Raw genomic sequence first — 15,131 nt, forward strand, 5'->3', positions numbered from 1 at the left:
GAGTTCTTCGCCCTGTGGGAGCCCGATAGTGTTGGTACAGAAGAAGGATGGGACATGGAGACTCTGTATTGACTATCGGGCACTGAACAAGATCACTGTCCGTAATAGGTACCCGATCCTGCAGATTGATGACCTCCTAGACCAACTAAAGGGGGCGAAATATTTCAGCAAGATCGATCTGATGTCAGGATATCACCAGGTACCAATTGAACCCTCAGATGTGTGGAAGACTGCCTTCAAATCCAAGGAGGGCCTCTTCGAATGGTTGGTCATGCCTTTCGGATTGACGAATGCTCCTGCAACCTTTATGAGGCTAATGGATGACATCTTGCGGCCATTCACCAACTCCTTTGTAGTAGTATACTTGGATGACATTCTGATCTTCAGCCAGAGTTGGGAAGAGCACCTCCAACACATCCGACAGGTTCTCCAAACACTGCGGCAACACAAGCTATGTGCCAATTTGGAGAAATGCACTTTTGGCATGACCGAGGTTCAGTATCTGGGATACATCATTGATGAACAGGGGGTGCATGTCGATCCAGCCAAGGTCCAAGTCATTCGGGATTGGCCCTCTCCAACCACTCTAACAGAGCTCCGCAGCTTTCTAGGTCTTGCCAACTTCTACCGCAGGTTTGTGTTGGGATTTTCTCATATTTCGTGGCCCTTGAGTCAAGTCACCAAGGGCGGGGCGGAAGCAAAATTCTTTTGGTCTGAATCTCAACAGAAGGCATTCAGGGAGTTGAAAGATCGCCTCTGCACGGCACTAGCGCTCGCGTTACCAGATTTACAACAACCATTTGAGGTCGAGACAGATGCCTCTGACTATGCTATTGGGGCAGTCCTTACTCAACATGGACATCCAGTGGCATATCACAGTGAAACACTTTCAGACACAGTCCGGAAGTACCCCACTTATGATAAAGAGATGTATTCCATTGTACAGGCCTGCCGACAATGGAAGCATTACATTTTGGGAAGGAAACGGTCATCCACACAGACCACCGACCTCTGCAGTTCATACAGACCCAAGGGAAATTGCAGAATGATCGCCATCAGAAGTGGTCTACATACCTGCAACAGTTTCACTTGAATATCAAGTATAAAAAGGGCAGCACCAATAATTTGCAGATTGCCTCAGTCGACCACCGATCATGGCGCTAACCACCGTGCTCAACTCTTGCGGGCACGAGACTTCTGATTGGCCACTTCTCTACAAAAGCGACCCAGAATTCGGCCACACATACCAGACACTCTTGGAGGGTCGGCAGGTTGCAAATTTTCACCTCCAAGATGCCCTATTATGCCACCTCGGTCACCTTTGTGTTCCTTCAAGCGAGCGTGCCAAGATGATTTGGGAAGCACACTACAGTCGGGCTGCTGGGCATTTCGGGGTCGAGAAAACAGTGGCAGTATTGCAAAACTATTTCTATTGGCCGAATCTTCGACAGGATGTTGGGAAGTACATCGATCATGTACTGCCTGTGCCATTGCCAAACCGACCATTAAGAAGCAAGGCCTCTATGCCTCGTTGCCTACCCCTAGTCGACCTTGGGAATCCATCTCCATGGATTACATGTCAGGCCTTCCTTCCACTAAGCATGGAAATGACTGTGTTTTTGTGGTCGTCGACAGGTTCTCAAAGATGGCCATTATGATGGCCTACAAGAAGAATATCACAGCAGAAGCCACTGCTAAACTCTTCTTTGAACGAGTGTGGGTGCACTTTGGGATCCCACAGTCTATCATCTCAGATCGGGACAGTCGGTTTCTCAGCACCTTTTGGTCCAGTCTCTGGTCAATGCTAGACACCAAACTCACGAAGTCCACAACCTTCCATCCTCAAACTGATGGCCAGACAGAGGTTGTCAATAGGATGATTGTGCACATTCTGCGCATGTATAACTCAAAGCATCCACGCACATGGGACGAGAGCCTCCCCTACGTTCAGCACAGCTACAACCGAGCTCTTCACAGCTCCACTGGCCATAGCCCTTTTCAGGTGGGTTTGGGATTCTAGCCACTATGCCCCATTGATGTGGCCATGCCACTTGCAGCTACTCACATGAATTCAGCTCATGTCCAGTCCGAAACAGATAAGGCCACCAGCTTCATTGAGCGCATCCAACATATTCGCCAGCAGGTCCATGACATTCTTGAGAAATCAAATGCCAAGTACAAGCAGCGACATGATCAACATCGGGTGCCACACAAGTTTCAGGTGGGCGACAAAGTCTGGTTGCATTTGCAAAAGGAACGCCTCACTGGAGCCTATTGGAAATTGAGACCACTCCGATATGGTCCTTACACCATTACTAAGGCTATGGGAGACAATGCATTTGAGCTCAGCATTCCCCCATTCCTTGGCCTGCACCCAGTATTCAATGTGGACCGCCTTCGGCCATACTTTCCACCATTGCTAGACACATCCAACATTGCAGAACAGCTCAAACCCACAGAATTAAATCCAGATTGCATGGAACAAGCTGCAACTGATCGGATCATGGACACACAGATCAAGAACACTCGCCAACAGAATATCCAACTGAATCGAGTTGTCAAAGCGGGCCAACTCCTTCAGCAGGGCAAGTGGCTCACCAGGGAACAAGTTCAACAGAAGTTTCCTCATCTCATGGAGGAGCTCAACGCAATGGGGACCATTGCTTCCTAAGGGGGGAGGAATGATCCAGGTGGATATTGGTGGCCACCTGCCAAGTCCACCTGGACCCCCACCATTGTCTTTCTCAGCATTTTCAGTTTCCTTAATTGTAGCACAACTTACTATTTTTAGCATTTTTTCGGGTCCTGAACTTCCGGAGCCGTTTTGAGGCCCTAAACGACGTTTTTTGGGGAATCCGGGGGAAACACCAGTCCATTCACTGGTGTTGCCCATGCCAACAATGATAGTGCTCAGATAGATCTTTCTAATGAGCTATTTTACGCGTCAAACGGAGATCATATGCCAAAGTTACGACCCCGGGAAGTTGATGTACCAACTTACCCCCAAACGGGGCCCACAGTTTGGCGTTTCATCTCCTAGGGTTAGGTTTTGGAATGTTAAGGGTTTTTCCATTGTTTCTCAACAATAAATAGGCCTTCGAGCCTCATTGTAACACAGTTCAGAGGCATGTAGCCATCACATCTCTTCTCAGAGATAAGCTACCATCGCCCTAGCTAGTTTATTTCCATTTCTGTTTGTAAGCATATTTCAGTATTTTCCATTAATGAAATGAAGTATTATTTCCGCTGCATCTTTGTGTATATGGTTATCTCTGTAATTTGTTGCGTTCCTGTTTAAATCCGGATCAACAACGTGGAGTACATTTAGGAATAGAATTAACACACGGTGGACTCTTTGAATACCATGATTGTAGAAAAAGACCAGGAAATGACTCAAATTGAAAGCGGTATGGAGGATCAAGATTTGTAGGAGATCTTGGAAAGGGAGAACCTAGAGCTGGAAAAGTTTCTAGAACAGAGCAAAAACTTGGGAATAAAATCCATCCCTCAGGAGGACGTGGATAAGTTCCAATAGATATTCCTTAACAAGACACATCAAACAATTGTAGGAGTCAAAAGAGGACATGACAACCAGGAAAGCAAAGGAACCTCTTCAATAGGATTAATAACCGGAAAATTAACAAAGAATCTAAGCAAAAGGAGGGGTAGAAAGAGACAAAAGGAATTAATACTAGAGTGTGGAAAGCTCATGATTGATTTGGGAAGGATGAAAGACCTTTCTAGTTACTCCTTTATAACCCCACCTCAATGAAAATCACAACCTGGAACATTAGAGGACTAGGGAGCAGAAGAAAACAAAGGAATCTTGGTAAAAGGATTAGAGAGGAAAAACCTGGCATAGTATTCATACAGGAAACAAAATGCTTAGTGGAGAAGATTCGTGAAAAAAATAGCTTATGGGTAAATAGATATGAATACCTTGAAGTTAAGGCAAACAAATTTGCTGGTGGTATTCTCACTCTCTAGGATCCATAGAAATTTGGTGTGATTGATGCAGAGGCATCCAAACATCACCTTTCTCTGATTTTCCAACCGGTGGGAGACAGGCAATGTTACATGATCACCAATGTCTATGGTCCACAACCAATGGATGACAAACTTCAAATCCTCACAACACTTGAGGATATGAAAAAGAGATACCCAGCTATACCATGGATTCTTGGAGGTGATTTTAACATTATCACTCATGGAGAAGAAAGGAGGAACTAGAATACTTGGGAGAGATTCAATTGCCTTCCAGAACTTCATCACCAACATGAAATTGGTTGATATGGAAACAAGCAATGGAATCTTCACTTGGAACAACGAAAGAGGAGGCACTACCCAAGTGGCCTCAAAATTGGACAGATTTATGGTTTAAGAGGAACTTCTTCTCAGGGGAAGCAACATTACTGCACACATTTTACCTTTTGGGGGTTCAGATCACTGGCCTATCCAATTAGAAGCCTCCTTTTTTGGCAAACCAAGGAACATCCCCTCAGGTTTGAGAATGCTTGGCTCACACATTCATATTTCCTCACAAATATTGAACAATGGTGGAAGGAAGATGTTCACCTTCAAGGTACAAATATGTTCTTGCTTCATTGTAGGCTCAAACATATTAAAGGTAGACTCAAAGAATGGAACAAAACGGAATCTGGTAACATCTTCAAAGCTAAAGGGGAGATGGAAAATAGACTAAAGGAAATAAACCAGATTCTTATCACAGAAGGATACACAGATGAAAGGAAAGAGATAGCAGAGTCACTCTAGCAGAAGTGGGACAATAGATGCCTTCAAGAGGAAATACTCTAGAGACAGAAATCCAGAGTACAGTGGATCAAAGAAGGGGAGAGAAACACTAAATTATTCCATAGATCCACCATAGCTCACAAAAACAACCATAGAATTGTGAAACTTACAAATCAACATGGTGTCAAGAGAAACACTCATGAAGAAATGGAGAAAGTTCTACTCTAGCATTTTCAGAAAATTGCTAAGGAAACCTCGGAAGATAGATACCAGTTCATAGAAAAATTCACTTAGTACATCCCTAAATTGGTCACCAAAGAAGATAATTTCAATCTCAATAGACCAATAACAGTGGAAGAAATTGAGGAAGCAGTGAAAGAGATGCAAAATGGGAAAGAACCAGGCCCAGATGGCTTCAATGTGGACTTTTTCAAAGCTTGTTGGAAGATAGTGAAATAGGACAGCCTGGAGGTAGTGGAAGACTCCCGAGGATTTAAGAAAGTCTTAAAGGCGCTCAATGAATCTTTCATAGCCTTAATATCCAAACAAGAGAAGGCCACCTCTCCAAAAATATTTTGACCTATATCATTATGCAACGTGATCTACAAAATTATATCCAAAGTCATTGCCAATCGTCTTAAACCTCTCCTCCCAACCTAGTGTCAGAGGAACAAATAGGGTATGTGGAAGGAAGACAAATTCTAGATAATATAATACAAGCACATGAAACGATTCATTCACTCATCACCAATAAACAAGCTGGAATGATAGTGCAGCTAGACATAGCAAAGGCCTATGACAAACTTAGCTGGTCATATGTAAGAGAAATTTTAAAAGCCTATGGCTTTGATCACGATTGGATAAAATGGGTTATGGCGCTAGTTACCATAGCCAGCTATTCAATTTTCTCAATGGATCTCCTTCTAAAACCTTCAATCCTTCTCAAGGTCTAAGGCAAGGACATTCTCTTTCTCCTTTCCTCTTCATTCTAATGATGGAAGCGTTAGGAAGATCTATCAGAGCTGCTAAGGAGGAAGGGAGAATTCAGGGTCTGAGACTCACTAATGGTGGGGACACGGTGACACATCAACAATTTATGGATGACACTATGCTTCAAGGCACTCCCGCCGTCAAGGAACCAAAGCATTCAAACAGATTCTGAGTGAGTTTCTAGGGAAGCAGGCACTGAGGTATGTCTCACTAAATCAAAAATCTTCTTTTTCAATACAGATATTTCAATTCAAAGAAATATTTCCAGAATTTTGGGCTTTCAAAGGGAGACACTGCTTGTGAAATACCTGGGAGTTCCTCCCACTACCCAACCGCTTCACAAGGATGTCTGGGATCCCGTTATTAATAAGCCAAAAGATAAGATCAACAGATGGACAAACAGAGAACTAAATCTAGTAGGGAGACTAGTTCTAACTAAGCCTATCCTACAAAGTATCCCTATCTATATGCTATCTTCCATTCCAGCACCAGCTAGTGTTCTGATCAATATAAGAAACATTCAGAGAGACTTTCTATGGGGGAAAGATGAAGAAAAGAAGAAATGGGCCCTTGTGGCATGGGACAGAGTATGCAAACCTAAGTCCCATGGTGGCTTGGGTCTTCATGACCCAGGAATTCTAAATAGAGTTCTTGGAGCCAAAATTTGGTGGAGATGGCTGAAAGAAATTCAAGCCCCTTGGGCAAAAATCTGGAAGCACAAATATGCTAGCGAATGGTAGGAGGAAAATCTAATCAAAATGACAGGACAAATCAAAGGTTCTGCAATTTGGAATAGAGCATGGGAGAATAGAGCCCTAGTCCAAAACCTTAGATTCTGGGAGATCCGAAACGGGAACCTGGCTTGGTTATGGGAGGAAAATTAGCAACAGGAGGACAATCTCTGAAGTGAAGAATTATTAGACATTCACACTAATTCCATCAGCAAAGGACTAAAGTGGGTAAGTGATTATTAGGACCAAGAAAGGAATGATAAGAAATGGAGAACTTGGAAACTTCTAGACTATAGTGGAATGGGCCTGTTGCATTCTCAAGCCAGAACCCTTCAAGGTCTTTTAGACAAGAGACAAATCTTAAAATCAAACTTGAGTGATCAACTAAGATGGGGAAAAACAAGACAGGTCTCTTCAACCTTGAGGAAGCCAAAATAATAGAGGTAGGGCTAAACCATCCCAACACCGATAAGGCATGGAAAGAAATCTGGGAAAATCCTCATTGGATGAAAGTAAAGCTGTTCAAGTGGTTCGTTCAACAGGGCAAGATTCTGACATGGGATAACCTAAGAAAAAGAGGTTTTGTTGGCCCCTCAAGATGTCACTTATGTAGATGGTAGGAAGAAACTACAAATCATCTCCTGAATAGATGCACTTTCACCACAACTCTTTGGAATTGGGTTCGAGAAGTCTTTGAGTAAACAGACAAAGATGCTAATGACATCACCACCACTTTGAAGAACTGGAGGAAAAAATTCTCGAATAATGAGATCGTAAACTCTACCTGGATTCTGACCCAAGGATTCTTAATCTGGAATGTCTGGAAGGAGCGTAACAATAGGATTTTCAAGGAGAAAGTGAGTCCGGTGAGTAACATCCTCAATCTTGTCCTTAAACAACTCAAAGAAACTGTACATATCATGGGAAGAGAAGTTACAGGTAAACCTATAAAACAAAGAGAGGTAAGAATATTGAAGAAATTAGAGCTCAAGGTTAATCCCCCTCAGGGTTCTATGTAGATTCTCAAGAAAACCTCAATAGAAAAGTCTTCTTGGCAATCCTCTTCTCAAGGTTTTTTAAAAGTCAACATATATGGGGCTTCAAATGGGAATCCGGGAGAAGAAGGTTATGGAGGGGTTCTGAGGGATGAGGAAGGAAATATACAGGTCATCTTCCATAGCTATCTTGGAAAAGCTACTAACAACATGGCTGAGCTCATGGCGATGGAAGCATGCTTGGAAATACTGCTCAAGTACAACATTCAAAATGTCATCATTGAGGCTGATTCAGAACTTGTCATTAACTCAGTAAAAAGGATAAATACTGAAGCTACTCCTGAGAAAATCTCAAAACATTGGCAGCTTCTGCAAGTCGACCAAAGAATCCAAGCGACCTAAGAACGCTGAGAACCCTCGGGTTGGTGCATGTTCGTAGCGAAGCCAACAAAATGGCGGGCTGGCTTGCCAATGAGGGGGTATGAAATAAGAGTATTGATTTTTGCTGCTGGTGGGAGGAGATAACAGATGAAAAGTTGAAGGAGGGATGTTCAGCCAAAGCCCTTAAGGACCGACAACAGCATCAGGAAAATCAAGAGACCGTTTTTTCTGACCCGGGTTAATACTTTCATATCGGATCCTAGAGGTAGTAGCTTGGGCGTTTTGGTTTTTTGGATGACAGGCAGGATGGTAGGTGCTTATTCTCACATTGGTTTAGGTAGAGTAGACACAGTGAGAGGCCGAAAACCAGGAACTCTCGGCGGCCTTGAAACCCGGGGTCTTTCTGCTTTATTCGCAATACCGCATCTTGGGTGGTTTTTTGGTGATCGCAAGCCCCACAAGCGGGAAGTGGTTTTTCCATTTTGGGAGTGATTCCTTTTAGCGATCTCCACGTGGAAGTGGGGTCGGATGGAATACCGCCCTCATCACACGCTATTTTTCAGTGATGTAGACCGGTGCGATATGATCCCCATCCGTCAGATCTTGTAACATGGATCTACGGATGGGATTGATCAAACATGTTGGTGGGTCCATATGGGTAAACGTCATGCTTCTAAGCACAATGATATTGACCATAGTCGTGGGATCGGGCGAAGAGGTTCGACGGTTGAGATTAAAAATGCAAGTCAGGTAAATGGCAGGAAGCAACTTTTTTTATACATTCTACAGATTCATGGGTTTGTGGGTTATGCGGAGTCACTTGAAATATTTATAGATTGGCACATATGTTCCTCTTCGGGTTCGACTCTAGATTCTTGTTAGTCGGTTTCCGCAATATATTTCTTTAGAGAGTTTTGAGGTTTGGTTGTAGGGGTTGGGGCTTTTGCCTTTAGCCTATTAATAGTTAGTGTTGGGTTTTCTCCATAGGCCACTGCTTATCAAGGAATGTTTTATTTTATGTATTTTATTTACTGATTAATGAAATAGAAGGTCCGATTCTTGCTTCAACAAAAAAAAAGATAATGATTTGTTGGAGCCCTTGAGAGTGGGTTTGAGGAAAAGAGCAGGTTTTTCAGTAAATCCACACTTCATCTTCATATTCTTTCAGTCTTTTGGATATGGAAATTTTGATTGGTTTACTTATGTTGTTTTTCCAATAGTGTCAGGGAAATAGTTTCAAGGAAAAATTGAAACTAGAACATCCTCAAATTAGTTATTTAGGTTTTTTTGCCATATCCATTTATTGTTTGGGCGTGAGTTGGTAAAGCTAGAGGTTCAAGAAATGTAATATTTTATGTGACAGTTCTTGATCAGTTACAATCTTCCTATTTACAATTAGGTTCATAATGACCTGGTGACCTGGGGCTCTCTCAATGTAGTATGTTGCACTCCTAAATCCCTTTTGGTCTCAATTACAGTCTACATGTTTATCATAAGGTCATAGTGGCCTGGTCACCTGGGGTACTCTCAACCTAGTCACTGCCCCCAAAGTATCTAACAAGGTTGCTAGACTTATTGGCAAAAGCTCACAATTCTATTAGGAACTTGCCCTTAGGGAAGGGTGGATCTACCTTACCTATATGGTTGTTGACAGTTGGCTTATTCTTACATTCGTTTTTTAATTAGTTGATGGAAGGCTTTTTGGAGGAATTTGTGGATAGAGTTTAAGTTGGATTCTGGATGACAAGAAAAGTATTCCTACATTACGCATTTGTAATTTCATAGTTTCATTCACATTAAGGAAGAACCAGATTCATTGCATCACTTTTGTTTTCCCTTTCTCCACTTATATAGTGACATTGCAGCTTTGGATTTATTTTTTCTCTCTGAGATTGAATCTAAAGTCTCCAGCACCTAGCAGAGCCTTTTTGTCTTCTATGATAAGATGCATGTATGTGTAAACTTATGTAGTTGTTGAAATAAGGTTGGAGTGGATTGAAATAGTGAGATTTTGTTGTGGTGGTGGAGATCATTGAATCATTTTTTCAATTGAGCATAACATGTCTATATGATATAATGCAAAAAAATGGAAAACAAAGTGAAATTTTCATAGGGTGCATTGATTTTCTCTCTTTTGGCTATTCATCTTCAGTTGTGTTGAATGTTAGAAATGGGTTTCAACTAAAAAACGTTTTTTCTTTCACGAGACTGCAGAAATCAGTTTCCAAGTGAATTGAAAATGTCCTAGCGCACTCTGGGTTATTCTATCACTAGTCTTACATGGGATGTTTGTATTCAGGTCATTCAGGTTATTATTATTTTTAGTTACTATATGATGTCCAACTGTGTGGGGCCTTCTAAATGGGTAATTTTTACTTGGGTATTATGGACAATTGAGTCCTCAATTACTTTTTGTGCTTTGCCTTTCACTATAGGGTCTTTAACATTCATTACTCTTTGATACGCTGAGCATTTTTGTTTTGGTAGATTTGATGGATGATGGCACTAAGTTTTTCTAATCTATTTATTTTATTGAGATATATGTGTTTGATATGCTGGGCAATGTGTGCTCTGATCCAAGAGGTATTTTAAGGTGAATGGTATATGTTTTTTTGTAAATTTGGCTTCACAAAGTAAGTGCTTCTGATGGATTGTAGAATCTTTAAATATATATGAAGGCCAAATGATATTTAACTTCCAATTGTTTTTTTTTAAAGAAAAGGTAAGTGTCTATTTTAAAAGTTTGAAAAGAAAAAATTCATAGCAAAGTGTTGATTGCACTGTGAATGCCTTATCATCTCCATCTATAGTTTATAAAGAGGAAAAGAAGGCAACTTGCTTTCCATTTTTCACTCACTTTTATTTTTTTTCACTCAAAGTCTCTTGAAATATGCAATTTTAATTTCCAATTGATTTTTTTTAAAGAAAAGGTAAGTGGCTATTTAAAAGTTTGAAAAGAAAAAAATTCATAGAAAAGTATTTATTGCACTGCAAATGCCTTATCATCTCCATCTATAGTTTATAAAGAGGAAAAACAAGCAATTTGCTTGCTATTTTTCACTTACTTTTATTTTTGTCACTCAACTCTGTGGAAATATGCAATTTCTTTTTTTTTGAAATTCATTGTGTAGTTGCATTTTTTTAAATCAATGACTATAAATGTAATTTTAAGGATTTCCATAACTCTTCACATAATTTTTTAAAGTGTGCTCTCTCAATGGAAGAGCATCTGCTTTACAAGCACGAGGTTGGTGGTTCGATTCCACTGTGCGCTAACATGAATTAATCAATGATTTTCTAGTTCATTTTTAATTAAATGTTTTTTATATCGATTTATTTCAATGGTGATATATTTATCGATCCATTGTTTTATATTGTCTCTGAAGAGACAAAAGTGATCTTTAAATAATTTTTTATCGTCTCTAGAGAGACACTAGCTAGTATTAAAGACATATTGACACTAATCCGAGTGTTGTCTTTAGAGAGAAAAAAATGAAATTGTCTCCTAACACACAATAATGGTTATGTTATATATTGTCTTTATAGAGACAATATTTTTTAAGACAATAATCTTTAAAACAATAATCTTTAAGACAATATTTTTTAAGACAATAATCTTTTAAGACAATATTTTTTAAGACAATAATATTTAAGACAATAATTTTTTAGACACTCGCTTAAAGACAATATTTAAGAAAATACACAAGTTTTTTTGTCTTAAGTTAAAGACAATTTACTCAAAATTTGTCTCAAATATTGTCTTAAAACCCTCCTTTATGTAGTAGTGACTCTTTCTTAAATTCGACTCTCTTATAACATTTTAGTTCGACTCTGTTGTAATTTGTTTTCTATATTGGTTTAAACCCTCTTCTGATGTACGCACGGCTCGGAAAATCCTAAAGGCTCATGGTTTCCTGGCTGTTTATGTTTTGTTTGAACATAATACATGTTATTTTTTTTCCATATGTATTTTGTTATTATATCAGGAGTTACATCCCACGGTTGATTACTTTTCCCGACATCTCTTCTAATCTCTCACGTTATTTTCTTTCATGATATCGTGGGATGTAACCTCCTTGTACCCAAGGTTCATATATATATATATACACGACAAATTATTAGAAATGGTTCAGTTGCACTAACATAAAATGGTTGAGTTATCAGAGTAAAAAAGCCTCAATTGCATAGACATGATTAAAAAATGCCATAATTATGAGAGTAAAATGGGCTCCCCTCGATTAACTTACATAGGTTAGGGTTTGAACAATAAATAACAGAGTTTGAGGCTTAATTGCATAAAATTAGTCCATTTATTGGCACTGAATGGTTACTCATCACATGAATCTAGAGTTGAGACTCTGTTAAGTTAAAATTGCTCAAAATTAAAATTATATGATTGGATATTTGTATGGTTACTCATCACATGAATCTAGAATTGAGACTCTGTTAAGTTAAAATTGCTCAAAATTAAAATTATATGATTGGATATTTATATGATGAAACTAGAGATTTGAAGTTAAGTTAAAATTGCTCAAAATAAAAATTATACGATTGGATATTTATGTGATAAAACTAGAGATTTGAATTTATGTTAAAGTTGTTTAGAGATATCAATTCTTATAAAATGGTTAGTTCAAGGGAAGATGACTATTGAGATAGGAAACAAAAAATCATATTTATAAACATTATAACTATATAAAATTTTTGAAATTATTTATTATTATTAAATATTTTTTATTAAATGAACTGTTATAATATAATGTATATTTTTAAAATTTTTATTATATCGATTTTTTTATTATATATTAAATTGATTTGCGTTATTTTATATATATATATATATATATCACATTTATTAATATAAATATTCTAATTATTCTCCAAACCTTATTAACATTATAGTAATATTAGCATATTATATTATAGTAATATGGTAGTAGATTTGGGTATCATGCATTTTAAGTTCCTTGGGTTTCAATACTTTTATCCAAAATGTAAAAGCACGATCAATCGACCGATCTATCACACCGAGACTCTAGAACGAGAACACCTCAGCAGCTTTGAGATGAGAAGATATATGCTGCTGAGCTAATAAAAAAATATATATTAGATATAAGACTTTTGTAATTTATAATGTAAAAAGGAGTTTTTTGATTAATCATATTATTAGAATTAGGTCGAAACCAACTAATATGATTTATGGACAAAATGAAAAATAAGTTTATTGAAAATAAGTAAAAGAGATGCATCATTATCAGAATTTGCTTAAAATTAACCATTGGTAAAATTATTACTAAAAAATCTAAGAATTTCAACCTGAGAAAAAACTCTTAATATTAATATAAAAATGAAAATAATATATATATATATATATAAAATAAATTTTTATTTTTTTATTATTCTTAATATTAAAATGAAAACAATATATATAAATGAAAACTCTTATCTATATAGACATTCGTGGATAGCAGCCAGAGATGGTTGTCAAAACTGTTGGTTTGACACCTGAGTTTGATAGGTTTTGCCACCTTCGGAAGAAAACTCTTATCTATATATAAAAAACAAATTTTAACGTTTTTATTGAGAAAAGGTCCTTAATATTAATATTAAAATGAAAACCATATTCCCAGCCGGAGGCCGCAGCGACTCGGATTAAAAACCAGGCTTATAGTGTTATCAGGAAAATCCAGATTTATTGAAGAGAACTTCCGGGTCTGCAGAAAATCTAATAAATGACAGAAAGAAGGCCAAAATGGGAGCTCGAGTCTAGGTTCGGATACGACATTCCTCCCTTTTAATAAATCATAAAATGAAGGAAGGAACTGTCCGATCCACAAGCAGATAAACAAAGAGACCCTATGTATTGTATCCATCTGAACCATGATGAAAGACGTAAAGAATTGACAAATGAAATACTCTGTAAAATACTAGAACAAGCAGTGCATCATTCTTCATTAAGGCCACAAGTGCATTCTCACTGCATCCCTGCCTTCCGATACATTGCCAGGGAGGCATACGCTTTTGAACTCTACATCACGCTTCTTGCTGCAATAACATTCATTATTCCCACAATCAACATACTGCTCATGCTGAACCCCATCATCGATCCTGCATTGGCAGAGCCAGTTGGCACCCCATGGCTACCTGACGGAGAGAGTACCCCAACAGAAGTAGCTGGTGGACGAGCTGACGGATTAACAGACGTGGCGGGAGACTTAGCAATACTTGAAGCAGTTGGACTTGGAGATGAACTGGCGGTTAGGGGAGGGCTGGAAACTGAAATCACCAACCAAAAACTAAATTCATTCTGCTCATCGTTGTTCGATTTTTCAAACAGTAATTAGGAATAAGAGAAAAGGAAAAGGTACGTACCCGGAGTACCAAGTGGAGCACCTGCACCTATTTCCCCACAAAAACAGAAAGAAGCAACAACAACTGCAATTAGCAAAGATAATTCTACAATCTATTTTCACGAATATTGCAATTTGTTAGTAAACATTAGCGATTATAATTAGCAGTCAGTATTTACCAGCAGTTGACAAGCATTGGGTGAGAGAGCCAGTAGTAATTTTGCAGGCTCCTGGAAGAGTGAGAGCCTGAGTTCGGTTGATGGGGATCGACTGGGGAATGTTGTTGATAGGAATCCCCAGGGGATTGTTGGTGGTGGTAAAGAGCTGGCAGACACACACGGTGCTGCTGTCCACTGCTGAAGCAAGGGCAGTGCAGCAGCCCTGTGTTGGAGTAGTGTTGTTGGCTCCTCCCTGCAAGAAGCCCAAGCACGGCGCCAAGCTCGCCAGAGAAGCTCCACATGATGACGACGACGACGGCGACTGAGCTCCAGCCATGATGATGCCTCTCATGTGCTCCGCTGCTATAGCGATGACTATTAGTGCCAATACCTGGATGTTGGCCATTATATTAATGCAGAGAGAGATCTCTATTGAGAAATTAGTTAGTGAAACACAAATTCAAACAAATGAACGAATAAGTAGAGTGAATTCAGTCGCTAGCGTTTGAGAGAAGAACGGTAAAGGCTTTGTTTATATACACGAGGCGAATGAGATGAGGATGAGTGCCCATACACGGAAATACCAGAGCAGGGATAGGTAAAGTATTGGTGGAAAGTCGTTAATCCAAATTCCTGCAAGATCGCCAATTCCAACTGTTAGCCTTTCGGTGGCCAACTAATTCAATCTTCCGTCTTGTTTTGCCTCTCTATGTTTGTTTGCTAGCAAATGAGAAACGTAACTCCGGGTTCTGTTTTTTTAATATTATGCGACGA

The 15,131-nt window shown here is 39.1% G+C and overlaps 1 protein-coding gene across 1 annotated transcript; it reads right to left on the reverse strand.

Annotated features, from left to right (window-relative positions):
- Positions 1-13,564: 13,564 nt before the first annotated feature.
- On the reverse strand, positions 13,565-14,876 carry LOC149240434 (uncharacterized). Its single transcript, XM_089367296.1, has 3 exons — positions 14,379-14,876; positions 14,222-14,248; positions 13,565-14,125 (listed from the first exon to the last, which is right to left on the reverse strand). The coding sequence occupies exons 1-3, from the start codon at positions 14,761-14,763 to the stop codon at positions 13,878-13,880; spliced, it is 660 nt and encodes a 219-aa protein (XP_089223422.1). The 5' UTR covers positions 14,764-14,876; the 3' UTR covers positions 13,565-13,877.
- Between the last annotated feature and the right edge of the window lie 255 nt (positions 14,877-15,131).

This window comes from Pinus tabuliformis, chromosome 8 (genome assembly GCF_031772625.1).
Source record: "Pinus tabuliformis cultivar Carrire ecotype Pingquan chromosome 8, CPIR1, whole genome shotgun sequence".
In the NCBI taxonomy this organism is placed as follows: Eukaryota; Viridiplantae; Streptophyta; class Pinopsida; order Pinales; family Pinaceae; genus Pinus; species Pinus tabuliformis.

Excerpts from the sequence above, each read along its gene's own strand:
- LOC149240434 (XM_089367296.1), bottom strand. The coding sequence starts at position 14,763 with ATGGCCAACATCCAGGTATTGGCACTAATAGTCATCGCTATAGCAGCG. Across the intron at positions 14,249-14,378 it reads CCAATGCTTGTCAACTGCTG|GTGCAGGTGCTCCACTTGGT; the intron begins GTAAATACTGAC and ends GTGGGGAAATAG. Across the intron at positions 14,126-14,221 it reads TGCTCCACTTGGTACTCCGG|TTTCCAGCCCTCCCCTAACC; the intron begins GTACGTACCTTT and ends TGGTGATTTCAG.